Here is a 27,189-nt window from a genome sequence, read left to right on the forward strand (position 1 = left end):
AAGGAAGGGGATAAAGTTATAAAGATAACTAATCTAACTAGAAGAAAACCTAAAAGCTAGGAGAAAGTATGCTACTCAGAAAGCTGAGAGGTGCTGCTAGTTGCTCCAACTCGAGCCAACCACGGTAGAGAAGGAACTGAGGGAGGGCTGGTCGCACAGCACCAGTTAATCAGCTGAAGTGGTGCAAGATGGGAACTATACATGTGTGACCCAACCGGACACTGCTACCATAAATCTCCAATTATAAGCACAGGGGTGCACAAACACCTAAAGTGGAACACCCATAGGGACATCACTCGAAGAACTACACCAATTTCCAGTGACACTAAGTGTTTAAATTGCACTTACCAATTGATTGTATTTATCTGTATCCCATGGGCCTACTACCCACCTTTACTCCCCACGCATAGGGCCTGGTACCTTCTCAGAGTTTAGAAACCTGATCCAGTTTGGGCCTGGGTATTAAGTAAGAAGGCCTCTTTCCATGTCTTCCAGCATGCCATAGCCCCAAGAGGGAATGCCCATCTCCCTAGGCAGCTAATGTATGGGGAACAGAAGGTGCTAGCTGGGTGCTCATGCTACTCCTTTCCAAAGGCTAAAATCTACCCACATCCGCTGAAGTTGCACTGCAGGAGAAGTGGGACGCTGAAGGATGACACTGCACAGTGGCTCCTAGAGACCTCCATCCTGTAGTTCTGGAGTGGGCAAGAAGGAACAAGTCATAGTTGATACACTACTTCTTTAAAAAGCAGCAGGTGCCCCGGAAAATGTGTTGCACACTGTCCAGCTGCCTGAAAGGATAGAACCACAACTCCTAGGCAATATGGCCCCACGTGGGATGGGCAGAAGTTAGCAGAGACATGACCCCAGTCTATAGGCTCAGTGGGACAAATTCAGCGTTGGTGTGTTTCTGTTTCAATCAACAGGCTTAGACCAGGGCTGCATCTGGCCCAGTACCTTTGACACAGATTAAGGAAGGGAATTGTTCATTCTCAGAACATGGCCAGCTAAGAAACAATGGTCTCACAGTAAAGGAAAGTTTAGGTTAGAAATAAAAATTCTTAAGTGTAAGAGAAGTTAAGCAGAGGGATAGATGTTCAAGGCACCATCAATGTAGACAGCCAAGGAGAAGTTAGAGAGAATGACATAGGCGAGAACAGAGGTCAGTTCTGGTGTGCCCTACTCTGAGAGGATTGTTTTTACACAGTTTCAGCTAGTTTAACATTACAAAACCAAAGTTACTATGATCCTTTGAAGGAAGAGCAGGCTCCTCTGAGTGAGTTCTACTGTCTTTCTGCTCCTCCAGGTCCTCAAGAATCTTGTCTAGATCCCACTTCTCGATATCCTGAAAGAATGAAACCAATGGTGAGGGAAAATTCATCCCCAAGTGGTTATTACAAAAGGTAAAAATCACAAAGGCCTATACTCCATGGGATAAGTTCTCCTGAGTACCTTCACCATGCAGAAGTATCATAGAATCATAGATTATTAGGGTTGGAAGGGACCTCAAGAGATCATCTAGTCCAACCCCCTGCTTGAAGTAGGACCAATCCCCAAACGGCCCCCTCAAGGATTGAACTCACAACCCTGGGTTTAGCAGGCTAGTGCTCAAACCACTGAGCCATCCCTGTACCTGAATGCATGAACAGCATATGGACACCTGCCTTCTTGAACTCCACCAATGTCATGTTGCTGTCATTCCTCAGAAGAAGACCCTGTACTCCACTGGACACATGGGTCCTTCAGGATGGACCTATAAAACTGGACATGGCTATCTAGAAGAGGGAAGCTACTGCCTGGTGCCTCCCATTGTCTGCATTCCACTGTGATGACTGAGCAGATCTGATGTGACCAAGTGCAGCCTAAGTGCTAAGAGAGCCTAGCTGGAGGGACTGATGCTAAACATAAGAGTGGAGGAGCTTCCTGCCCTATCTGAAGAAGCTGCTGAGTCTGGGATGGATGCGGTAATATGGACTGATTCAGCACCTCCTCAGGGTCAGAAATACAAGACCCCTCCCTCTAATATCCACCTGACATCCCCCTCTGCTTACTGTCCCCCAACCTATAACTCAGTTTCAACAGCTAATCACATGCTGGAGTCCCTAACACCTGGTCCCTCTTTCCCTCTCATGTCCATCAGGAACACCAGATCCAGCCCAAGTCTCAGTGAAATGTTAACACCATGTTTCCTATCAGATAATGCATCTATCCCACTTTCCACATCCACTTCTGCAGGGGGCTCCTCCTTTCAGGATCACTGCTCTCTATAAAAATAGACTAGGAAAAAATCATGATAGCGGAGAGATAGGTGGATCAGGCCATCTTCTCTTCCAAGAGAAAGGATACAGAGCCTGATCCTAAGAGGTGCTGAGCACTTGTAACTTCCACTGATTTCAAAGGGAGCTGTGGATCCTCAGCAACTTTCAGGATGAGGCATGTAGCCCCCTAAACATAAGAACATAAGAAAGGCCGTACCGGGTCAGACCAAAGGTCCATCTAGCCCAGTATCTGTCTACCGACAGTGGCCAATACCAGGTGCCCCAGAGGGAGTGAACCTAACAGGCAATGATCAAGTGATCTCTCTCCTGCCATCCATCTCCATCCTCTGACGAACAGAGGCTAGGGACACCATTCTTACCCATCCTGGCTAATAGCCATTTATGGACTTAGCCACCATGAATGTATCCAGTCCCCTTTTAAACATTGTTATAGTCCTAGCCTTCACAACCTCCTCAGGTAAGGAGTTCCACAAGTTGACTGTGCGCTGCGTGAAGAAGAACTTCCTTTTATTTGTTTTAAACCTGCTGCCTATTAATTTCATTTGGTGACCCCTAGACCCTCTCCCTCGGTTTTCTCCCTGTTCTACCTTTCCTAAAGGCAGATGGGTTCCTGACCTAGAAACACTATTTCTACATCACAGCCAGCAGCAAGCTGGATCTCAGAATTGGTTGTCCAAAAAGAAAGTGGGATGACCTCAAACTATTCATCACCATATATAATTAACTATGTGCACTCTTCCCACAGTTCAGGCTGGAGAGGAGCTAGCTACTTGGAGCCAGAGGAGAAAGTTAGCAAAGCAGCAGGCCAGGCAGGCCACCATCCTCTTCCTCTCCTTTTCAGTGAGAAGAGAGAGTTTTCAACTACAACCTTAGATCAAATGTGTTGGTCAACCAATGCACCCAGAATTTGTAAGTAGAGACCAGCAGCTTGGCAAGCAAACACTAAAGCCCAAAGGTACCTAAACACCTTTGAGGATCTGGGCCTAAATATTTGCATACCCCTTCTTCAGACCAGGTTTGTGTTTTCCTGGGATGCTAGACAGTAAGTTGTTTCCCAGCATGCAAACAGCCATCCTGAGTCTGCACTGGAATTCATGGGATATCAGTGGCTCACTGAAGTTCAACATTCACAGCTCTTTACTTTATATACTGAGGAGAAACATCATCTGGTGGCTAAATATCAGGAAATGTCAGAATTTACCGACTCCTCTCAAAGCCTTCCCTGGGCTTAAAAATGCAAATACCAAAATACCCACCCTGCCCACAATGCTCACTTTATTATATTACTAGTCATTTACAGAGAGCTTTTCATACAGAATGCGTCTGTGCTGACTGTGACTTAAGGCACAACATTAATTAAAAATATACCTGCCTAAAGTAAAGACACTAGGCCCGGATCCTTCATTATGATCTACATGGGTACACCACTGCATCCATCCTATTGATATCAATGTGTGCCAGTTGAACATAATGAATTCCAGGATCCTAGCCTAAATTGTATTAAAAACTAATATGTAAAAGAAGCCAACAGCTGACTACTCCCTAATTATAAAACCAGGTCAGTACTTTGAAGATCCAACTTAGGTAACTATTTTTGAAAATTTAGTCCTTATACAGTTACTCATTTATGGCATAAGAACATAATAATGGCCATTCTGGGTCAGACCAATGGTCCATCTAGCCCAGTATCCTGTCTTCCGACAGTGGCCAATGCCAGGTGCTTCAGAGGGAATGAACAGACCAGGCAATCATTGAATGATCCATCCCCTGTTATCCAGTTCCAGCTTGTGACAATCAGAGGCTAGGGACACCCAGAGCATGGGGTTATATACACCTTACCATTTTGGCTAATAGCCATTGATAGACCTATCTTTCATGAATTTATCTAATTCTGTTTTGAATTCTGTTATAGTTTTGGCCTTCACAACATCCCCTGACAATGAATTCCACAGGTTGACTGTGTGTTGTATGAAGTACTGTACTTCGTTTGTTTGTTTTAAACCTGCTGCCTATTAATTTTATTGGGTGACTCCTGATTCTTGTGTAATGTGAAGGGATAAATTACACTTCCTTATTCACTTTCTCCATACCATTCATGATTTTATAGACCACTATCAGACCCTTTTAGGCATCTCTTTTCCAAGCTAAAAAGGCCCAGTCTTTTTAATCTCTCCTCATATGGAAGCTGTTCCTTACCCCTATCATTTTTATTGCCCTTCTCTGTACCTTTTCTAATACTAATACATCTTTTTTCAGATGGGCTGACCAGAACTGCATGCAGTATTCAAGGTGTGGATTTATATAGTGACATTAGGATATTTTCTGTCATTTTATCTACCCTTTTCTAATGGTTCCTAACATTCTGTTCGCTTTTTTGACAGCCTGCACACTGAGTAGATGTTTTCAGAGAACTATCCACAATGACGCCAAGATCTCTTTCTTGAGTGGTAACAACTAATTTAAATCTTATTTTGTATGAGTAACAGGATCAGGCACTTAACAAGAAAGAACTTGCATATTGATTTTTCTCCCCCACTGAAACATATTTTCAAATTTCATTTTTTTAGTTAAAAAAACATACCTGTCCAGCCCATAAAAATAATAGCATCAGGACAACGACTATTTAAAAATATTGATGTCATTTTGAAAAGGAAGTTGGCTGTCAGTTACATTGTAACTGCATTGCAATTACACCACACACACACACACACACACCCCTTCATTCTAATATTGCAGGTTGCGCTAAAAGGCTGGTTAAAGACAAAAGTCTGATGATGGCTACAAACTGAAACTTGTGTCAATGATATGAAGCTAGTCATGGCTCAGCAGCTCCTACTGAGAATTCTTGCTCTGGAAAGAGTGAGGATCATCTCTCAAGAGGGAGTGACAGACAGACAATGGAGGTTATTATGAGAACTGTGTTAGATCTCAGCACTGATACAGTTTTACCAAAGGATCTCAGTGAAAGCTCTGAATTTACCTATTTGCTGTAATTATGGTGTAACTGGCAACCAGCTTCTTTTAAAATGATATTGCTAAATAAATATAAGCACTGATCTATCATGTACATAATTATATTGTCAGGTCCACTTCCGTACATCCTTACTCACATGAGCAAAGACTATTATAGGGTGTCCTATAAGGCCCAGAGGCAAAGGAGCTAAGGGTTTGCAGGATTTGACTGATAATAAAAGAGATGACTTGTGAAAAAGTCAGTCTATTAGAGATGCCTCTTTAAGTGAGTTACTATGGCCCCAAACCAAAGCACAGATTTAATTTTAAGCATGAGTAGTTCCATTGACTTCAATGGGGCTTCTCATGATTAAAGTGAGGCACAAGCTTAACTACCTTTTGGATCTGGGGATTAAATAGGGACTAGTTTTCAAAACCAGGTTGTAAACAGACAGGTCACCTCCTGCATACCCCCTTGTGGCCAGGGATGGCCCTGCAACAGGATGGCCCTTCCTCACTTTTCCCCTCAAGGGCCTTCTTCAATAACTCACAAATCCCTTTGCCCTTCTCAGGTTCTCATTTATTACATTAACAAATACTCAGAAGAGAAGTTCTCAAGTCCATCCATTTACCCTCTTATCAGGTCACTCCCAGGTCTCTCATACCTGTAGTCTCACATTTCTCTGGTGGAGCCTACTAGCTCACAGTCACAGCAGCCTCTGTACTCCACTCAACTTCCCCATCCCCAAGCTTCCTGCTGCTGTTTACTGAGGAATCAGTTGATCTCTGCTCAAGCGTGCCTCCTTAGTAACTAGGGTCAGCTGATCCCAGGCTTCTATCCCTTAACATGCAAACCACCCTATTACACATGTGCATAAGCAGAGCCAGCTCCAGCGTTTTTGCTGCCCCAAGTGGTGGGGAAAAAAAAAAGCCACGATCGGCACTTCTACCACTGCCGCTTCATTCTTCGGCGGCCATTTGGCGGCAGGTCCTTCCCTCCAAGAGGGACTAAGGGACCCGCCGTCAAATAGCCGGACGTGCCGCAACTTTCCATTGGCCACCCCAGGCACCTGCTTGCTGCGCTGGTGCCTGGAGCCGGCCCTGTGCATAAGTTGTGTATACAAGGGCCTGATTCTGCTCCCTTACACCAAGGTAAAATCCACTGAACCTGACTCTCCTTTCACTTACGCTGGTGCAAATCAAAAGTAACTCTACTGACATCAATGGCTTGTACTGGTGTAAAATGGATACTGAACGGAGAATCAGGTCCATTGACTTGAATGGAGCTACTCCTGAGAGCCACTGGTATGGCTAAAATCAGAATTAGGCCCCAAAATGTTTGGACAAGGTCTAAGCAGGGAATTGCTGGCTCCAGCTAGGCAGCTCAGTGCACAAAAAAGCAAGTTGGTGTATACTATGCACATGCAGTTACGGTTATGTTTTGAGAGTGTGGTTTTGATACTGATTTTTGTAAATTTGTCCTGTAAAGTTTGTGGCATGTTGAGGAATCTGTACTTTGACCTCACTGAAGGCCTGAACAGAAATCCAAAGGTTCTCATGGTAGTTAGCCACCAGGCAATGTATTTTAATTTATGAAATAAACAACTGTTAATTTTCTATTGTAGCAGACAGGTGGCTGTCTCATGAGTGCAACACTGCTCCTGGGGAGCTGGTAGACCAGAAGAGCAGCAGCCAAGATCATGTCTCCCAGTCTGATTTCTCTTGCAGTCACCAAACAAGAAGTTTCTGTTCCACTGACATTAAAATTCCTCTCGGACAATCATATTTCATCTGCAATTCCATGACAGCAGCAGGTCACTGACCCCACTAATTAAGCTTCAAAAACTGGTACCGCAGTAAAAGAAATGGGGAAGTTCTCAACACTCTTGATGCTACTGTCTGGCCATGACAAACATACCTCTCTTTACAATGTCAGAACTCTTTGCAACCAGACAGCTAGAAAGTCCACCACACATTGCATCCACATCAGAGATTCTGTGCTCGGTATCCTTGAACATGCCTGTTCTGATCAATAAGATTAACTTCCAACATGGCTTACATGGACTGTAAACTCTTTAGGGCAGGACCTGCTTTTTTGTTCTGAGTTTGTACAACACCTAGTACAATGGGGCCCTGGCCGTGACTGGAGCTCCTAGGTGCTACTGCAATATAAATTCATAATGAAATGGTGTGCGCAGAATTGGACATTCATGTCCTCTTATTGTCAATGAACATTTCGTATCTAATGCGTTGTCCACCATGCTAGACACCTAAGCAATCACCGCAGAAAACTATCCGTTTGCCCCACCTACCTGCAATGAAAAGAGCATCAGCCCTCGAGGGTGTTCAGCTGAAGTGGCTCCTTGCTCATTTTCTGCTTTAGTGATTCTTTCTAGATTGTCACTGATAGTCTCCAATGGTGATTTTGTTTTTAGCTCTGACTTGCCTCCATCTCCAGATGGTGCCTCTAAGGTCACCTTAGAGAGTATTTTTGTTTCTATCATCTTTCGTCGCTCTTGACTGTTGTTTGCATCTAAAAAATATGGCTCTTTCATAGACAGTACTTTATTAGTCCAAAAGCCTTCTGTTTCCCTGTCTTTTTCATTGCCCAGTTCTTTCCCTCTGAGAGTTTGATCTGTAGGATCTGCAAGGACTGCTCTCTGTTGGCTTGAAATTTCTTCAGTCAGGTTAGCAAAAGCAGGTGTCTGATCTCTTACCAATGGTACATTTTCTCTTCCCACAGCTTGGGTAACATCCATTTCTTTCTGAAGATCTGAACTTTCTAGGTCTCCATTCCAGGTCTCTCTGGAGTGTCCCACAGATTCTAATATTTGCTATAGATACAGAAAATGCACCTCAGAAGAGACAATCATTCCCCTCACCAAAGCAATAAAGAGACATACAATAAACAAGTAGAACTGATTGGCTGATGGAGGTTCAAATTGAGTGGGCATCTGGTAACTGCCTGGGTCAGGTCTCATCCCTGAGATTTGTTACAAAACAGAATGAGATTCATTTTGTAAAAACAATAACTTTAGGAAGTGCTGGATGCACCTGAAACCCATTTAGCCCTGTGCCTTGTTATCCCTGTGTTATTGCTTACATACAGATCCCAGCGCAATAAGAAAGATGATACAAGAAGCTAGTGTCCCAAGGCCAAAATACTGGAGCTGGCCTGCTCCCCAGATAGCTTTCTATAATCAGTGAGTTTCATCACTCCAGGTGTAAAGTAATCCCTTTATCTATGAACATTTTTATGCCCAGATTTTAACACCATACAATTACTTCTTGATATACCCACCCTAACTACTTCCTCTCTAGTTTCTATGTTTGGAGTATGGTGATGGGAGACATTTCACACAGTGAAAGGTTTGCAAGTTAACCTGCTGCATAGCCTTACTGTTAATGCTTGGATGATGTATGGCTTCACAGACCGTCCTATGGGTAGGAGCTGGTCAATGGCTGTGGGACAATTATCTTTTGTAGAAAGGTTCATAGACTCAGTGTTCTACTTAACAAATCAGTGTCTCCTGCAATGCATACATCACAATTCCTGACAAGTACCCTGCTGCCTGCATCTACACCTGTCAGCTACTACTGCAAGGCAGCCATCATCATCATTGAGCAGTAGCTCATTCAAAACCAGGCTCATCTGATTTTGGGGACACTGAAGGGCTCCTTGGGAGACAGTGGGACCAGGCCAGTGAGGGGAAGAAAGAAGGCCAGGTCCTTTGGGAGGGAGAGTGAGGATCCTCACTACAAGCAGATAAAGAAAGGACCCACCCTCCCAACAGACAGTGGGCAGAGAGTAAAGAGATAACCAGAGGAACCGCAAGAAGGTGAGACAAAGAAAAGGCCCAGATCCCAAGAATAGAGAGACAGTGAGCCTACAAAAATAGATGAGGAATAGAGAGAGAAAGAGAGAGACGCAGACCCAAGATGAGAAAAAGGGCCCAGGCACTTATATCATGCAGTGCAACCTAAATCTGCACTGTAATATTAAGCAGCTGCACTGCCAACAACCACAGAAAATATGGGCTGCAGTAGTACAGTCAGTAACCTGCATGTCTGGGTCTCCTGGAGAAAGATCTGTCAGTTCTTCCGACAAGTCAGGAATCAGATTGGGTAGATCTCGCTGGAAGATGAACAGCTCCCCATCTTCATCACAATCGGACTGTCATACAAAACAAAGAAATGAAAGGAAAGGCCAGCACAATAATACAGATGTTTCATGAGGGCATAAGCCATTTTACTTCTTTATCTCATAGTTGGCTATGGTGTTGAGGGATATCCTGCCGAGTCATGTCATCAGTGGAGTGTCAAGTACATCCAAAGGGTCTGAGATAAACTCTCCCTTTGGTGATTTAGGGCATTAATGGGCTTCAATAATAAGAGCTAGATAAAATATTGCCCAGTGAGGTTAATGGCAAAAGTCCCATTGATATCCATGGGGACAAAACTAGGCAAGTATTGCAAAGCTTGAGAGGTACTGGGTATTTGCAAATCCTAGTGACTGCATTGCCCAGTGCAATATCTAGAATGTACAAGTAGAAACCATTCTTTACACCAAATGGAAGAATCAACCCCACCAAATCAGGCAGGCAGGCAGGCAGGCTCCAACTTTCACTTTGCCTTTTATACCACAGTGCATATCATCTCCAGTAACTCTTTGTACTGGCAAATCCTGACTGCCTGGTGAGATTATATTTCCTCCATCTGCACTGCACCAGTTTGCTCTAATCTTACTGAAATGCACATTAGGGGTGGCCAAAGCATCCCCACTGATTGTATAACACAATCTGCCACTGCCCTCTTCAGTACAAGAACATACCACATCAAGATTACAGGTCTCAGGTGCAGCAGTGACTCTTGTTGTGAGCAGACACGGTTCAGATCAAGATGGAGTCATGCAGTCTCGGTCATCTGCAATTTTTTATTAAATATGAGGGGTACTGCAATCAGCTCTACTTTATGTAAATTAAGGGCCGTGGTCAAACTCCAGATAACACTTTGGTAGGATGCTTTCTCCAGATGCATAGAAACAAAGAATTTAGAGAATGTTTGTGTGTGAAAGAGACCTTAGACTGACTTACTATGAAATTAATACATGGCACCATGGTACAAAAAGATCTTTTCAGTCATACTGTTATTAGTCATTTGTTTCAATAGCACCTAGAAGCCCTGACTGAGACAGTCCCTGCTCTAACGAGCTTACGGTCTAAACAGACATAATAGACAAAGGGTGGGAAGGAAAACAGACATGGAGAAAGAAAGTAATTTACCCAAGATCACACAGCTTTTCGGAGGCAGAACTAGGAACAGAAACCAGGTTACCCAAGTCCTAGTCCAGTAACCTATCTCCTAGACCACATTACCTCTTCTGAGTGTGATTAATGCCCAAGTTGAAAGTTTCTGCACCTGCGCTACTCACAAGATGATCTCTGTATCACTAAGCCACACCCTAAATCTGAAGAAATAGTTTCCTTTGATGGTAAAATCACACTTCCTTTACGGTTAAGTATGTTTGAAAACTATTATTACTTGTGTGCTCTCTAAAAATAGAGCTCTCACCGAGACAGAATCACCAATACTTAAGCCAAGTCCCCACGGTCAAGGGATCACATCACAAAAGTCATTATAGTTCCTCCTTGCTGGTACTGTGCTGATTCAGGCTGCATGCAGCCTTAGAGCAGCTTCTCCTAATTGGCACCTTTGTACTTAATCATTTACTTGCCAGTTTGGAAGAGGTGAACAAGCAATGTTCCTTCCCCTGTTGGAGTCTTCACTTATGAGAGAGGAGGCAGACTATTTGATACCTTCCTCCCAGTTAGCTGGGAAAGAGGGGATCCTTGCTCCTTCCTGCACTACAAGTCTTCTGACCCCAGGCCCTTAAAGAAACAGTACGGTTCTTGCCAAGCATTAATCATTCCTCCAGGACCAACTTCTTCTCTTCCAACTCTGCCCTTCCCTAAGCTTTCATCCACTCAGAAAGTCCCAGGAACATTAGGGGACACACCATGGAACAGGGCTAGATCCACAAAAGGCTTTAGGTTCCTAACATTCATTGATTTCAATGAATGGTAAGAGCCAAAATACCTTTGAGGATCTGGGCCTTAGTCCCTATTACCCTTAAAGTAGACAGTCACCCTGTTAGAAGTACTAAAGACATGCTTGGAAAATAATACTGCCACATAGCTCTTATGCAGCACTTTCCATCTGTCAGTCTCAATGTGCTTTACACAAAGGATGGTAAGTATCATCATCCCCACTTTACAGATGGGGAAACTAAGGCACACTGGGTAGGGTGGGATGACTCTCCGACAGTCACACAGCGAGTCAGTGGCAGAGCAGCAAAGAGAACCCAGATCTTCTCTCTGCCAAGGATCATATTTCCATGATCTTCAGCCACAGAGAGGCATGTTCAGAGGCTTTCTCCCAGGCTCTGACAGTGCTACAGTTAATACCCCAGCAGAATGAAGTAGAAAAACAAAAGAAATTCCATTTAAATGTGGTTATTTGCGTATTTCATGGCTGCTTTTTGTTAGACAGATGAACAACACAGGAGGCCTCATGCTGCAAGATGCCAGTGCCCTCCATGCCCACTGACTTCAATGAGAGTTGAGGATGCTCAGCACACTGTAGACTCAGGCCTGCGTTCAGTAGTGTTTGAGATTATGAGAACACAAGGGGGAGGATGGGTGCAGCATTCGGACAATTACAGAGCTCCTGGACTAATGCCCACTACAGCATTGCTCCCAGCAGATGAGCAGCCCATTGAGAGTAGTGCTGGCTACTCAGGAGCTCCTCACTAATGAGGTGATCCTCAGCTGCCATTTAGAGAGGCCTTTGTGGAACATAGTAAGGAAGGATGCTGGACAGCAATGCTTACCGCGGAGGTGTCAGAGTCCAGAGATGGGATTTGGTCTTTCACTGCAGAGAGGATGGCTCCCCAGTGTGAGGTTCTGTTGCCCCGGAAATGGGTTGTAAGATCCTCAGATGGATCCTCTCTTTCCTGGCTTTGTCCTTCTGATGCCATTTCAAATAGCTCCCATATAACCAACTCACAGGCAAAAGGGCTTCAGCACATGCCACTAAAGAAAACAGAGGTACCATGTGCATTAAACCTCAGCTCAATTATTGGGAATCCTGTAATTCTGATTGTTATACAGTCAGCAATACCCCAGCACTGGACATGATCTGCAGTATAATGGATTATATGGAGCCTGTCTTTCCACCTGAGTCCCACGAGGCTGACATCTTTGTGCCCCTGGCATAATTTAGAACAGCCTCAGAGCTGTTCTAAATTGTGCTGGCTTCTAATAGTACCCTCACACATACCTCAGCTCACCCAGTACATTGGGAGAGGGGCAGGAAGGGGTGATGTAAAGTTGGTACTGCCAGCTCTATGCCAGTCAAAGGTTTCCCCATACCAAGGGAATGCTTTAAGTATGTTTTGGATTGCGAGAATAGCACAAAGGGGATCCAAAGATCTGCCCTTTGGATTTTGACTTCTCAACATTTTTATGGAGAGTGGATTCTTTCCTGGCTTCTTCCCACAGTAGATTGAGAAGGGGTATTTCACAAGGGGCAGTGGAGGCTGCCTCCTTGCTCACTGCATAATTAATACTATTTGGGGACCTTTTCGTTTTCAATTTGTGATACAATCATGTGATTTCCACAGGAATTGAAAATGGGAGTAAATCTGTTCTAACTGGTAATAAAGGTTGGGAGGCTGCTATTGTATGGAGTTCAGTCACTGATTTAATTGCTTATGATTATATTATACTTCTTAAATCACTTGTATTGCAGCAGGTTGACAGAGTGCTTTACATACAGAGCAAGGCTCATTCTCTGCCTGAGGAGCTTACAATTTAAGATACACAAGGTGAATAACATGCCCGTGAATGTTTTGCACGTCTTCCAATGTCTCCTTTATCCATATCAGACAATGTTGAGTTTGCATGGCATCTGATGCCTGACATGGGGCTGGATTTATGTGGTGAGATTAGCACAAGAATGACACCACTTCTAGAGAATGAATGGGAGCTGCTGAATGCAAGGTTACTCCCATGAAGCTGGGATGAGTTGGTTACTGGGTTACTCCCCCATCGGTGCCTTTTCTGATCTAGAGAAGCAAGGAGTTCCCCGTATGAAACCCAAGATCTCTGTCATAGGTGGAGATAGTAACAGGAAACATAGGAATAGCCTGGCTGGATCAGACCCAATGTCCATGTAGTCCACTGGCCAGCATCAGATGCTTCAGTGGAAGGTGCAACTACCCTTGCATTAGGTAGAAGTGAGATAATCTACCCTTAATTTTAGGTTTATTCCCCTCCTAATCCCTAATAGCTAGAAATTGCCTTAAAACCTGAATTAGGATATTTAACATCTCTTCCAAAATTTGTTAGCATTAATTATTACAATTCTGGGATAGTCTGGCTATCCTTGTAAATAGCTTTTATTTAGTGCTTTTCAACAGTCAATCTCAAAGCACTTCACAAAGTGGGATGGAGGTCAGTATCATTATCCCCCTTCTATGGTTGAGGAAACTGAGGCACAGAGCAGTGAAGTAACCACGCTCACCCAGCAGGCAGCGCACCAGGTTTCCCTCTCTCCATTACACCACACCACCTCTCTCCAATCCATATGGACAATCTTTTGTTAATCTTACTAAATTTTTGACCTCCGTGACATTCTGTGGCGGAGTTCCATGGATTAATTATGTGTTGTGTGAAAAAGTATTTCCTCTTATCAGTTTTGAATTTGCCACCTTGCAATTCTATTGTGTCCACTTGTTTTTATGTTAAGAGACAGGGAGAACAGAAGGTCCTGATCTACCTTCTTGATACCATTCATTTATTTTACAGGCTTTTATCATGTCCCCTCTTATTAGTCTCCTTTCTAAAGTAACTATCCCAGTCTTTTCAATCTTTTTATATGAGATTTTCCATTCACCCTTCTGTGAACCCCTTGTAACGTTGCAATATCCTGTTTGAGATGCAGTTATCAGCACTGCACACAGTATACTGCCACAACACTGATTGATAATGATGGCATTATAATAGTTTCTATTATTCTCCAGCCCATTCTTTAGGCCACCTAACACCTTGCTTGCTTTTCTGAAGGCAGCTGCCCACTGGGCAGAGATCTGAATTGAGCTGTTCACAATAATGCCCAGGCCCCTTTCCAGAACTGACACGGTGGTACCGTGCCCCGGTGCAGGAATAGTTTAAATGTTCCCTTCTGACGTGCAGTTACCGACCCCGAATGCCATCTGCCCTGGTGGTGCCCTAGCCTGGGCGGGACCCTCTGGAGCTCCGCCTGGGTCCGCGTGAAGCTAAACAACGTGGCGTGAGCCGCAGTTTTTGCTGCCCGCACCTTCCCCGGCTCAGTCCTGACTGGGCTGAACAGCGGGTCCGGGAGCCCGCCCCCGGCCCGTTCTGATCTGTGACAACACGCGGCCCCTCTGCCCTGGCCCCGGGCCTCTGCACCGGCCAACCACCGCCTCGGCCCCAACGGCTTCGAGCAGCCGCCGGGCTCGGCCCCCAGCCGCTCCCTGGCTCCGCCCCCGCGCTTGCTCCCGTTCCCATGGTAACCAGGCCGCCAGCGCCCCTGCCCGCATCCCGTCGCCCCGGCTCTGCCCCGGTGTCCGCCCCCGCGGCCTCACCACCTAGCGGAGCGCTGCCCCGCCACCCTCCGCAGCGCTAACCCTCCTCCACCCACCCCACTCACATCACACCTCAGAGCCCCCTCGCCGCTTCCCGGCCGCTTGCCCCGCCCCACTGCCGAGGTCCTGGCAGAATCCATTCTAGCTCACAAATACAAAGCAAAAAAACCAACGAGTCCGGTGGCACGTTAAAGCCTAACAGATTTATTCGGGCATAAGCTTTCGTGGGTGAAGAAGTGGGTTTTTTACCCACTAAAGCTTATGCCCAAATAAATCTGTTAATCTTTAAGTGCCACCGGACTCCTCATTGTTTTTGTGGCTACAGACTAACCCGGCTACCCCTCTGATACTAAATACAAAGCCCTTTCCCAGAGAAAATAGCTAATTCTAATCCATTCCCTTCTTCCTACACCCCCCCCCCCCCCCGTATTATCGCAGACTGCTAATTCCTGCCTCTTCCCTGCCAGGACCTCACTCAATTTCCTCTTTCTCGTATCTCGTTGGTTAATTTGAGCCCCGCCTCATGGGAATCTCCTCCTCTATTGGTTGTTTAGCAGGATTGGCGGTGAGGCCCATAAGGTGCCGCGAGGCAGTGTGGGGTTTGTAGTTTTGCCGCGATTGTTCACAGGGAAAGAGCAGTAGCAGCTGCGCTCCCAGCGTTCTCGGCGCGCGAGGGACTTCCGGGAGCGGAGCTGAGCGAGGTGCCTGGCCCGGGCAGAGCGCGGCGAGGTGACGGGCGGGAGGCTGCGGGGCGGCACGGGACGAGCGGGGGTGTCCAGGCTGTGCGGGTCGCTCCCCGCGGTGGGTTCAGGGGCTGCGACCTTCGCCTGGGGGTGCTGGGGCGGGGACCCCGCTGGGGCCGGCCGGCTCCAGCCGCCTGGTGCCAGGGAGCCGTGCTCGGGCGGGGACCCCGCTGGGGCCGGCCGGCTCCAGCCGCCTGGTGCCAGGGAGCCGCGCTGGGGCCGGCCGGCTCCAGCCGCTTGGTGCCTCGGGATGAGGCAGCTCCTGGCTTGCTGTGTCCAGTCTAAGAGGCAGCTGGTGACTGCAGGGCAAGCCGCTGCCTAAAAACCGGAGTGACAGGGGCGCCTCCCATCCTCACCCCAGGAGCACCTTGCTCGGATGTTGTTGTGCGCCCGCAGAAACTGGCCACGTGTGTTTAAGGTTAAGGGACAGGCTGTGCCTAGGATGCTTTGGCTCCGAAGGTTCCCCACGTGTGTAATCTCTCGGGGATGGCTATATTTCCTGTGGAGTGCAGCAGCAAGGCTGCACAGAAGCTCCCAGACTGGTTTATGATGGCGCAGTGGTGGTCCACAAACTCAGTGTGGAGGGGGAGCTCTGTGCGGTATTATTTTTGAGAGGGAGGGTTTGTTTTGTTTTAATCATCATGTAGGACCCAATGTAAAAGTTCATTTCCAGATTTAATATTTAGGCTCTTTGTTCTGTTGTTTATGTAAAATGTTTATAATCAATGTAGCAAAAGAATCTGACTTAGGTGCCTAAAGCAAGAGATGATTACACCAGGCTCTTCTTTAGGGGTGAATCCTATTGAATAACCTGGTGTCCCATTTAGGAACAGAGGCTTTTTATATTTTTTTAGAAGGAGATTAAAAATGACAAACTGAATAAAAGTATTGGTTGCATTTGGTTTTTATTGCCAACCACCTGGTGTAGTTTGGTAAAGGCAGCTGCTTGAACCCATGAGTAACTTTAAACACATGAATATTCATTTACTTCCATGGGACTATAGCTACCTAAGGTATTTATTTACCACCATCATAGTACCTGAGCACATGTCCATCTTTAATATAGTTATTCTTACAACTCCCTCCCACCATGATATAGGGCAGTGCTATTATCTCCATTTGACTGATGGAGAACTGAATCACAGAAAGACTTAAGTGACTTTACCGAGATCACACAGGAAGTCTGTGATGGAGCAGGAAGTTGAACCTCAGTCTCCTGAGTCCCAGGCTGGTGCTCTAATCACTGGACCGTTGTTCTTCCTTGTATACCGCTGTGTGTTCACTGCATCAGCAGTGAAGAGCTCTATGCTGCAAAAACATGCTGCCAGTCAATGATTACGACCTTGACTTAGTCCCATTATCTTCAGTTAGACTACTGTGGTATTATTATTTGTTGTTTGTAATACAATAGTCATAACTTCCCCCCTGCTCTGCCCTTTTGTCCTGCTCACCTTTCTATTTAGCTAATCCTCCTCCAAAAAGAGTTTTGGTATGAATGTGCCATTTATTGCCATCACATCGCTCACTCTGCTTGTGTGTTATATCCCTTTCCCCTGAACTTTGGGTGTCTTGTCTATATTTAGAGTGTAAGCTCTCCAGGGCAGAGACCATCTACTTCTCTGTTTGTATAGCTCCTAGCACAATGGGGCCCTGATCTTGTTTGATCACTAGACACTACTGTAATAAACATGATTATTAATGATAATGACAGCACAGAACTGAGGATGAAAGAAAGGAACAGTTGGGTGGGAAGCTTGAGCAGAGGGAAGGCAGTGGGAACAAAACGCACAGACAATCTGTGGAACTCCTTGCCAGAGGGTGTTGTGAAGGCCAAGACCATAGCAGAGTTTAAAAAAAAAAAAGAGATTATTCATGGAGGATAAGTCCATCAATGGCTATTGGCAGGGATGGTATCCCTAGTCTCTGTTTGCCAGAAGCTTGGAATGAGTGACAGGGGATGGATCACTTGATGATTACCTGTTCTGTTCATTCCCTCTGGGGCACCTGGCATTGGCCACTGTCAGAAGACAGGATACTGGGCTAGATGGACCTTTGGTCTGACCCAGTAAGGCCATTCTAATGTAAATGAGATGGAGGCAGAGGCACAGTTGCAGAAGGCCTTGAATGTTCTAAACTTTATTTAAATTTTAAAGGTATATTTGGAATGTCAAACTGTGGCTGCGTCTTCACTGGAAAAAAGTGTGTTCATACCTCAAGGGAAAATGCTAGCGAAGACAAGGCAGTTTGTTGTTTTCACACCAGTTAGCAAGTGGAGGTAGAGACACTAAGGGGGAACCTAGTTTTTAACCTGGACTGCTCATTTGCATGAAAATGACAATGTCTCTTGTCTTCACCAGGATTTTACCTTGAGTTGAGGACGCCACACCTCTTTTCTCCCAGTGAAGACGGAGCTTTCTTCTGTCCAATTAAGCAGCATTTTTTTCACTTCTCTCTTTCCCATCTTCCATTTAAACCCACTTGTTACCTTTTGTTTTGCATTTAGATTGTAAGCTCTTCAGGGCACATCTTTTTAGGTGTTTGTACATTGCATAGCACAGTGAGGGCCCCTTCTTGTTGGGACTTTTTGGCACTACTGTAATAGAAATAATCATACCAACACGCAAAATAAGTATCTTGGGAGTTATCCTAATAAAGCAACCGTCATGTACCAGTACATCCTGATTATGTAGAATAGATTGAATTTCATTTTTTTTTAATTATAAAAGTGTATAGGTGTATGGAGGAGAAGGGCTGGGTTTTGAGATAAATGAGTCCTTAATAGGTCACAAGAAAGAGAAATAATTATTGTCCCCAAACGACAAATGATTAAGAAAATACAAATAAGACAGAAAACACTAGAGGCAGCTATGTCAGGTGGCTTTATTAAAGAACTGAGCAAATGTGTGATCCCATCTATAGGTGATTAACACATTCCCATATCCCACAGTCTAGGGAAGGAAAATGGACCTTAACCTTTTAGGCAGTCATGAAATTATGCTACCTTTTCTAATTAAGTTACTGCATCCAGTCCAGTGGGCAAACTGCAAATCAACTGGCAGGTCCATTATTTATTTAAAATGTGTTTGAGCAATTTCCAAGATGCACAGAGGCAGGATTAGGCTGCTCCTGAACTGCTGAGGATATAAGCACTAATTTAGCAAGGTTGCTTCTGTAGGCTCTGAAGATGCATTAAAGGAATCAGCTGCATTCAGGTGATGTTACTACTTTATTTTGAAAGGCAACTCAGCATTTGACACAGTTGTCATTACTAACATCCACCATTCAGTTTAAGCAGGGTTTTTCTCTCTGTAGGGTTTTCCTAGTTTCCCCTGTGTGTATTTTGTCTCTTTTGACTATAAACAGTTCACATGAGGAATCACTTCTCTCTTGTACAGTGCAGAGTGTGCTGTCAGCACTTAAACAGAATTTAATGCCTAATCTTGACAAGGGTTTTCAAATTCCATTTTAACCATATTTTGACTGGAGAGAGAATCATAGAATCTTAGGACTGGAAGGGACCTCAAGAGGTAATCTAGTCTAGTCCCCTGCACTCACGGCAGGATGAAGTATTATCTGGACCATCCATGACAGATGTTTATCTAACCTGCTCTTAAAAGTCTCGAATGATGGAGATTCCACAACCTCCCTAAGCAATTTATTCCAGTGCTTAACTGCCGTGACAGGAAATTTTTCCTAATGTCATAAGAATGGCCATACTGGGTCAGACCAAAGGTCCATCCAGCTCAGTATCCTGTCTACCGACAGTGACCAATGCCAGGTGTCCCAGAGGGAGTGAACCTAACAGGTAATGATCAAGTGATCTCTCTCCTGCCATCCATCTCCACCCTCCGACAAACAGATGGTAGGGACACCATTCCTTACCCATCCTGGCTAATAGCTATTAATGGACTTGACCTCCATGAATTTTTCTAGTTCTCTTTTAAACCCTGTTATAGTCCTAGCCTTCACAACCTCCTCAGGCGAGGAGTTCCACAGGTTGACTATGCGCTGTGAGAAGAAAAACTTCCTTTTATTTGTTTTAAGTCTGCTGCCCATTAATTTCATTTGGTAGCCCTTAGTTCTTATATTATGGGAACAAGGAAATAACTTTTCCTTATTCACTTTCTCCACACCACTCATGATTTTATATACCTCTATCATATCCCCCCTTAGTCTCCTCTTTTCCAAGCTGAAAAGTCCTAGCCTCTTTAATCTCTCCTTGTATGGGACCCGTTCCAAACCCCTAATCATTTTAGTTACCCTTCTCTGAACCTTTTCTAATGCCAGTATATCTTTTTTGAGATGAGGAGACCACATCTGTACGCAGTATTCAAGATGTGGGCATACCATGGATTTATATAAGGGCTATAAGGTAGTCTCCATCTTGCTCTCTATCCCTTTTTTTTTTTTTAATGATTCCTAACATTCTGCTTGCTTTTTTGACTGCCGCTGCACACTGTGTGGATGTCTTCAGGGAACTATCCACAATAATTCCAAGATCTCTTTCCTGATTATCTGTAGCTAAATTAGCCCCATCATATTGTGTATATATAGTTGGGGTTATTTTTTCCAATGTGCATTACTTTACATTTATCTACATTAAATTTCATTTGCCATTTTGTTGCCCAATCACTTAGTTTGTGAGATATTTTTGAAATTCTTCACAGTCTGCTTTCATCTTAACTATCTTGAGCAGTTTAGTATCGTCTGCAAACTTTGCCACCTCACTGTTTACCCCCTTCTCCAGGTCTTTTATGAATAAGTTGAATAGGATTGGTCCTAGGACTGCCCCTCTCCATTCTGAAAATTTACCATTTATTCCTTTGTTCCCTGTCTTTTAACCTGTTCTCAATCTATGAAAGGACCTTCCCTCTTATCCCATGGCAACTTAATTTATGTAAGAGCCTTTGGTGAGGGACCTTGTCAAAGGCTTTCTGGAAATCTACACTGTCCACTGGATCCCCCTTGTCCGCATGTTTGTTGACACCTTCAAAGAACTCTACTAGATTAGTAAGACATGATTTCCCTTTACAGAAACCGTGTTGACTTTTGCCCAACAAATTGTTCTTCTATGTGTCTGACAATTTTATTCTTTACTATTGTTTCAACTAATTTGCCCGGTACTGACATTAGACTTACCGGTCTGTATTGCTGGGATCACCTCTAGAGCCCTTTTTAAATACTGGCATTACATTAGCTGTCTTCCAGTCACTGGGTGCAGAAGCTGATTTAAAGGACAGGTTACAAACCATAGTTAATAGTTACGCAATTTCACATTTGAGTTCTTTCAGAACTCTTGGATGAATGCCATCTGGACTTGTTACTGTTAAGTTTATCAATTAATTCTAAAACCTCCTCTAGTGACACTTCTGTCTGTGACAATTCCTCAGACTTGTCACCTACAAAGGATGGCTCAGGTTTGGGAATCTCCCTAACATCTTCAGCTGTAAAGACTGAAGCAAAGAATTCATTTAGTTTCTCTGCAATGACTTTATTGTCTTTAAGTGCTCCTTTTGTATCTCGATAGTCCAGGGGCCCCACTGGTTGTTTAGCAGGCTTCTTGCTTCTGATGTACTTAAACATTTTGTTATTGCCCTGTTCTTCAAACTCCTTTTTGGCTTTTCTTATTACATTTTTACACTTAAATTGGCAGTGTTTATGCTCCTTTCTATTTACCTCACTAGGATTTGACTTCCACTTTTTATCTCTCACTGCTTCTTTTACATGATTGTTAAGCCATGGTGGTTCTGTTTTAGTTCTTTTACTGAGTTTTTTAATTTGGGGTATACATTTAAGTTGTGCCTCTATTATGGTGTCTTTTGAAAAGTGTCCATGCAGCTTGCAGGGATTTCACTCTAGTCCAGGCCTGCACAACTCGTAAAGCGGCGAGGGCCACATTATTCCAAAGAAAACAGCTGAGGGCCGAAACCCCCCGGCCCCGCGGAAACACCCCCCCACCTCCGAGCACCTCCCGGCCCTGCGGAAACACCCCACTCCAGCACCGCCTAGCCCTGCAGAAACAAATCCTCCTTCCCCAGCGCCACCCCACCAAAACAGCTGTGGGCCAAAAAGGAAGGTTGGGGGTGGGGAGGTGATACTTGATTTTAAATCAACCAGGAGCTCTTAGCTGAAGAGGTGGCTGGGAGCCCTCAGGGGCAAATTAAAGGGCCCGGGGCTCCGGTGGCTGGGGCAGGGATTTAAAGGGCCCAGATCTCCTGCCGCTGCGGGGAGACCAAGCCCTTTAAATCACAGCCCCAGCCCATCTGCTGGAGCCACGGCCGGGATTCAAAGGGCTCTGGGCTGCCCACAGAGCGCCGTGTGCGGGGGATTTAGAATCCCCCCGCAGGCCGCACAGTGAGGTTCCACAGGCCGCATGTTGTGCAGGCCTGCTCTAGTCACTATACCTTCTAATTTCTGTTTAACTAACCTCCTCATTTTAGCATAGTTCCCCTTTCTGAAATTAAATGCCACAGTGTTGTCCTATCCTCAGAGGTAAGGAGAAAAGTTTTCAAGTACATAAAAGGTTACAAGGAGGAGGAAAAAAATTTGTCCCCTCTCAGTCTTCTCTTCTCCACACTAAATAAACCTATTTTTTCAATCTTTCCTCATGTTTTCTAGACCGTTAATGATTTTTGTTGCACTTCTCTGGATTTTCTCCAATTTGTCCACATCTTTCTTGAAATGTGGTGCCCAGAACTGGACACAATACTCCAGTTGAGGCGGAGCAGAGTGCAAGAATTACTTCTTGTGTCTTGCTTACAACACTCCTGCTAATCCATTCCAGAATTATGTATGTTTGTTTTCTAGCATTGTTTGCGTTGTTGTTTGTAGAGTAGACAGGACCAAATGGTCTAGAACAACAGTAAAGGGCTGTCATGGAGGATCTGCAGCAACCACTTGCTGTTTCACAGGAGAGCTTTGTTGACCAAGGAAGGGCAAAGGAGGGGTTCAGTTTATGGTTAGGAATTCAGCATAACATATCTCTGAGAAGATCACACCTTCAAAGCTGAGGATGTCTCAGCTCCAGGGCCAAGTGGTCACACCACAGTACTATAAGATCCTGAAGTTGGAACTGAAAGTTCTGTTACACTTTGGCTCTACAGGTCATGATGTCAGAGCTGAGTGATGAAGCCAGCGAATCGGAGCTCCTGAACCGCAGCCTGTCCATGTGGCATGGGGTAGGCCAGATGATGTGTCGAGAAGAGCTGGATGTTCCACTGGACCTACACACAGCATCCTCCATTGGCCAGTATGAGGTGGTGCAGGAGTGTATTCAGCGGTAAGGAATGAGCAGAGCATGACTAACACAGCTTTGTTGTTACTTATGCTGATAATATTTTTAAATGACAGCAGTACAGGGTCAGGCTGCACTGGGACAATGACCCTTTGCCAGTGAACTTCAGTGGTATCAGATCATTTGCTCAGTGTAAAGTGATTTGTGGGCCATGTTTGGGATGGGGAAATTCACCCCCCAAAATTCCCACTGATTCAGCTGAAATGGAGTTAGATCTCATGGGGAGCTACAGTGTAGACAAGTGCCTGACTTGTTTTTAACACTGTTTTTATTTTAACTACAAAAGTAATAAAGATGATTTTGATTACAAGAGACTGTGCTGCAGCTGTGATCAGCTTTAGTATTGGTTCAGCTGATTTCTTTTTACTTACTTTTCTTTCTTTTTTTTTTTTAAGTGAGGAACTGGATTTAAATAAGAGAAACTGTGGTGGCTGGACCCCGCTGATGTACGCTTCCTACATCGGGCATGATACCATCGTGCATCTGCTGCTGGAGGCGGGAGTGAATGTGAACGTCCCGACGCCGGAAGGGCAGACCCCACTCATGCTGGCCTCCAGTTGTGGCAATGAGAGTGTTGCCTACTTCCTCCTCCAGGTGGGTGTTCAGGAATGTCTAAGAAAGCTGGTATTGTAAAATTGAAATGCCTGAGGAGTGGAATCCTCCACCAGTTCTGACAGAGAACTGTAAGCTCAGTGCGCTGCTGTAAATTCAGCTTCCTGACAGGGATTCAAACTTTCTCAGAATCACAGCTCAGAGAGCAATGGCTAACAGACCCAGGAGAGATGCTGCAGTAAAGAACGTTCTGTGTTCTCTTGAAGCAAGGCGCAGAGCTGGAGATGAAGGACATTCATGGCTGGACTGCCCTCTTCCACTGCACCAGTGCTGGACACCAGCAGATGGTCAAATTCTTACTGGACAATGGGGCGAACGCCAACTGCAAGTAAGAGGAAAAATAACTGGTATTTCTTTTCTGTGTCAAGGATTTCCACGTGATTTCAAAAGCAAAAGGAACACATTAGCATAAGAAGTGCTCAGAGCATAAAGGAAGAAAATACATTCCTCCTTTTCCCTTGCAGCTTAAGCATATAAAATGTAATCCACTATCCCTGTGGGCCATGGAGTTAATGTAGTGATCATAGTGCCATGTAAACTGAGAAGTGGAGTCTGCCCACACTGCCACATTTAAACCAATATCACATGAAATCAAGTTCTGTTTTGGCTGATCTCTGTGAAAGGGCATTACAGCTTGCTCCTGACCTCAGTTACACTCTGCTGCTGACCCTGTATAACTCAGTTGATGCTCATGCACGGTCGCTTAACATATTGGCTGGCTTCCCATGCTTATGCTTCTAAGAACCTGCCATTGGTAGCATGCACATCAAACAACCTGCAATGGTATGTGTTGGTCGTGCTGTTTCTGTTTCGTTAATGTTTAATGATATTGATTTCCAAAACAGAAAACCCCAGATACTTATTGGTGGAAGTCCATGTAGCTCTGAAGTCAGTGGAGCTAAACCAGTTTATACCTGCCAAGGATCTAGCCCCGAAACTCCATTGACAATCTTAATACTTGAAGCAGAATAGCTGACTCTCCTTCCCTAGTTACAGTGGCTTTGCAGGACCCAGAGCAGTAAAATCTTTCTGATCATAACCCTGTTTCCTTAATTTTTCCGGGGGAAGAAATGCTTGTTATGTAAATGCATAAAATATTTATCGCAACAAATATGTATGTTCTTGAATTTCTGGCCTAAATTGCATGATACACAAAGAGCCATGTCACAAGAAAAAGATCCTTCCAGGCCCTTATATAACATAGTACTAGCTGTCTATTGGCTTTGGACAGCATATAGGGTAGGACATTAGTGTTCAGTTGAACATCAGCTCATCTTCCTCAGAGTTCTGAATAACTTCTTTTGCATACCAAGGATCAAGCGTAGCTTGAAGTTTATCCCCAGCAAACAAACACAGTTCAGAATTCATGTATATAGAAAATGCATATTAAATACAACCAAAGCAGAGAATGTGATATGCAAGACAGAAACGGGGATGTGTCTGACAGGATTTGACCCCCTCCTGGAATTGCCTTTCCTGATAACAACATTGGTGAAAGAGTGGTGGGGCTTGACCAGGTTTCAGCTGGAGGTGCCCTGGTGGGACATGCTATTTTGTTGGCCCCATCCTGCCTGGGTTAGAGGGATTAAAATAGTGGTTCTCAAACTTTTGTATTGGTGACCCTTTTCACATAGCAATCCTCTGAGTGAGACCCCCCTCCCACCCTTACAAACTATAAACACTTTTTTGTGTATATTTAACACCATTATAAATGCTGGAGGCAAAGCGGGGTTTGGGTTGGAGGCTGACAGCTCGTGACACCCCCCCCCCCGTAATAACCTTGTGACCCCTTGAGGTGTCCCGACCCCCAGTTTGAGAACCCCTGGATTAAAATGACATTTTAGCAGATGTGCCTTCTTGAGTAATATATGGCTTCATGAGCTAAGTACTCTTTTTTTGGTAATGAATTCAATTTAACTTTGTGCTGGTTAAAGGAGCCAGTTAGACAAGCCCGGGAAATTGAGATCTTTTGCGAAGACTTGGCAAGCTAGGGTGTGGGTTCCGCTTCAGCCTTCAGTGGGCGAGATTTGCTCTTTGGTTATTTTTTCTGTGTGTGACCAGCAAACCATATTATATCTTCCATTTCACCTGTCCTGAGTCCAACCTACATGAGCTTTTTTTCTTTCTCTTATCCAGGGAGCCTGTGTATGGATATACACCTCTGATGGAAGCAGCTGCCTCTGGCCATGAGATAATTGTCCAGTATCTTCTCAATCATGTAAGTGTCTGCGCAATTCTAAATAAATCCTAGAATCTTTAGGGTCCAGACTTACCCTCAGGAGAACACAGGATTTGAGAGCTCAGGCCTTCCAAAGGGTTATAGTTCCAGGCTGTTGCTCTCCATTACAAGTCCCCTCTGGTGGTAGGTCACAGCCTCATTGAGTAGTTTTGTGGGGTTGAATGCCTATACAGCTGTTATTTAATAAAGCAGAGAGATCCCAAATCCAAACTAACCTTTCTCCACAGCGTGTATCTCCCCTAACAGCCCCTGCATGTTTACAGCATCGAATCTCTGGTCTTTCCTTAAGTGTAATTCAATTTTTCCAAAGGGGATGAAATGCTCCTTTTTCTCTCCTTTCTAATACATATTTTGTTGCTAAAGAAACCCAAAATAACTTCCAAATTCCCACAGCCTATTTCTGGCTCGCCATGTGCCTCACCCTTTCCCTCATGGTATAATCTATTAAAACTCTAGCCCATTTCCAGGGCAAAATTTCCACCTCTGCTTTCCAGAAGTGGTCTCTGTTGTTTTTTCTCCTTGCAATAGGTGTTGCATTGGACACATCCAATAAATGTAGCCAGGGATCCTGTGGTCAGCAGCGTTGGTTCATTCTGGGCACACTGCTGCTGTGGGAGTGTTAGCTAGCTGTAGCTTTTAGCAAAAAATCTTTTTTTTTATCTGAGATTGGCTAGGAGTTGGAGCCCCAGCCCAGGGGATTGTGACTGGGCCGTGATGACTTACACTACATGAGCTCCAGGCTGGGTTGCTGCACCTTGCTATGCCTAGGGATAAGCACTTCAAATTTGATAGAAGCTTCAGTTTTTCCAAAATGCAGCAGCATCCTAGCGGTCTGCTCATACACTGGTTCCCCACAGATTATCAGGTCAAGTTCAAAATCTCTGCCCTTCCTCATGCCCCTCCACAGAATTAGCCCAAGACACTTTGAGAGCATGTAATGATGATCGCCCATCTCAGCTGTTTTTCTCAGGAACTAGAAAGCTGTCATTCCAAGGATGGGGGTGGGGCAGAAGCTTTCTCAACAATATGGCTAATTAGACTTCAATGCTTATTAACAGAGGAGACAAGAGACCCCCAATCTCACTGCCTTGAGACCAAAAATCAGCAGCGAAGAAGAGCTCTCAAAATACACCGTGATGGTGGTTCTATTAGGAGCAGTCACAGAACCAGAGTGTGTGTAAAATAACTGTTAGACACCATGGTGAGGAACTTCCCCCTTCCCTCTACAGTGTCGCTTGCCTTAGAAGTGAAGCCATGCTCTGCTGCACCATGCACCAAGGGCACTGTATGTTTTAATTGCTGGACATGCTGTGCTGCTCTCCAGCTCACAGACTAAGGAACACAGCCTGTGCTGCCGTGTTCCCATGCAAACGTCTGTCTGAATCCTCGATCAGATGAAACAA

General features: G+C 44.8%; 2 protein-coding genes across 16 annotated transcripts in view; one reads left to right on the top strand and one right to left on the bottom strand.

Annotated features, from left to right (window-relative positions):
• Nucleotides 1–15,006, bottom strand: part of DNAAF8 (dynein axonemal assembly factor 8) — a 152,775-nt gene extending 137,769 nt beyond the window's left edge. For 3 of the 11 annotated variants that reach the window (XM_044979365.1, XM_044979361.1, XM_044979363.1), the window contains exons 1-5: nucleotides 14,494–14,737; nucleotides 12,121–12,322; nucleotides 9,292–9,405; nucleotides 7,544–8,065; nucleotides 1,243–1,345 (exon numbers count right to left, since the gene is read on the bottom strand). In XM_044979365.1, the coding sequence (XP_044835300.1) occupies nucleotides 1,243–1,345; nucleotides 7,544–8,065; nucleotides 9,292–9,405; nucleotides 12,121–12,267 (886 nt within the window). In that variant the 5' untranslated portion in view covers nucleotides 12,268–12,322; nucleotides 14,494–14,737. Of the gene's footprint in view, nucleotides 1–1,242; nucleotides 1,346–7,543; nucleotides 8,066–9,291; nucleotides 9,406–10,513; nucleotides 10,533–12,120; nucleotides 12,323–14,493; nucleotides 14,738–14,898; nucleotides 14,917–14,963 lie in introns of those variants that run through there. The other 8 variants (XM_044979355.1, XM_044979364.1, XM_044979362.1 and 5 more) reach the window with 6 other exon arrangements.
• Nucleotides 15,007–15,488: 482 nt separating this feature from the next.
• ANKS3 (ankyrin repeat and sterile alpha motif domain containing 3) overlaps nucleotides 15,489–27,189 on the top strand; it is a 34,650-nt gene continuing 22,949 nt past the window's right edge. The window contains exons 1-5 of one of the 5 annotated variants that reach the window (XM_044979369.1): nucleotides 15,489–15,599; nucleotides 22,745–22,920; nucleotides 23,331–23,529; nucleotides 23,754–23,875; nucleotides 25,684–25,765. In XM_044979369.1, the coding sequence (XP_044835304.1) occupies nucleotides 22,748–22,920; nucleotides 23,331–23,529; nucleotides 23,754–23,875; nucleotides 25,684–25,765 (576 nt within the window). In that variant the 5' untranslated portion in view covers nucleotides 15,489–15,599; nucleotides 22,745–22,747. Of the gene's footprint in view, nucleotides 15,700–17,895; nucleotides 17,917–22,744; nucleotides 22,921–23,330; nucleotides 23,530–23,676; nucleotides 23,876–25,683; nucleotides 25,766–27,189 lie in introns of those variants that run through there. The other 4 variants (XM_044979367.1, XM_044979370.1, XM_044979371.1 and 1 more) reach the window with 4 other exon arrangements.

The sequence above is a fragment of the Mauremys mutica genome, chromosome 11 (genome assembly GCF_020497125.1).
Source record: "Mauremys mutica isolate MM-2020 ecotype Southern chromosome 11, ASM2049712v1, whole genome shotgun sequence".
In the NCBI taxonomy this organism is placed as follows: Eukaryota; Metazoa; Chordata; order Testudines; family Geoemydidae; genus Mauremys; species Mauremys mutica.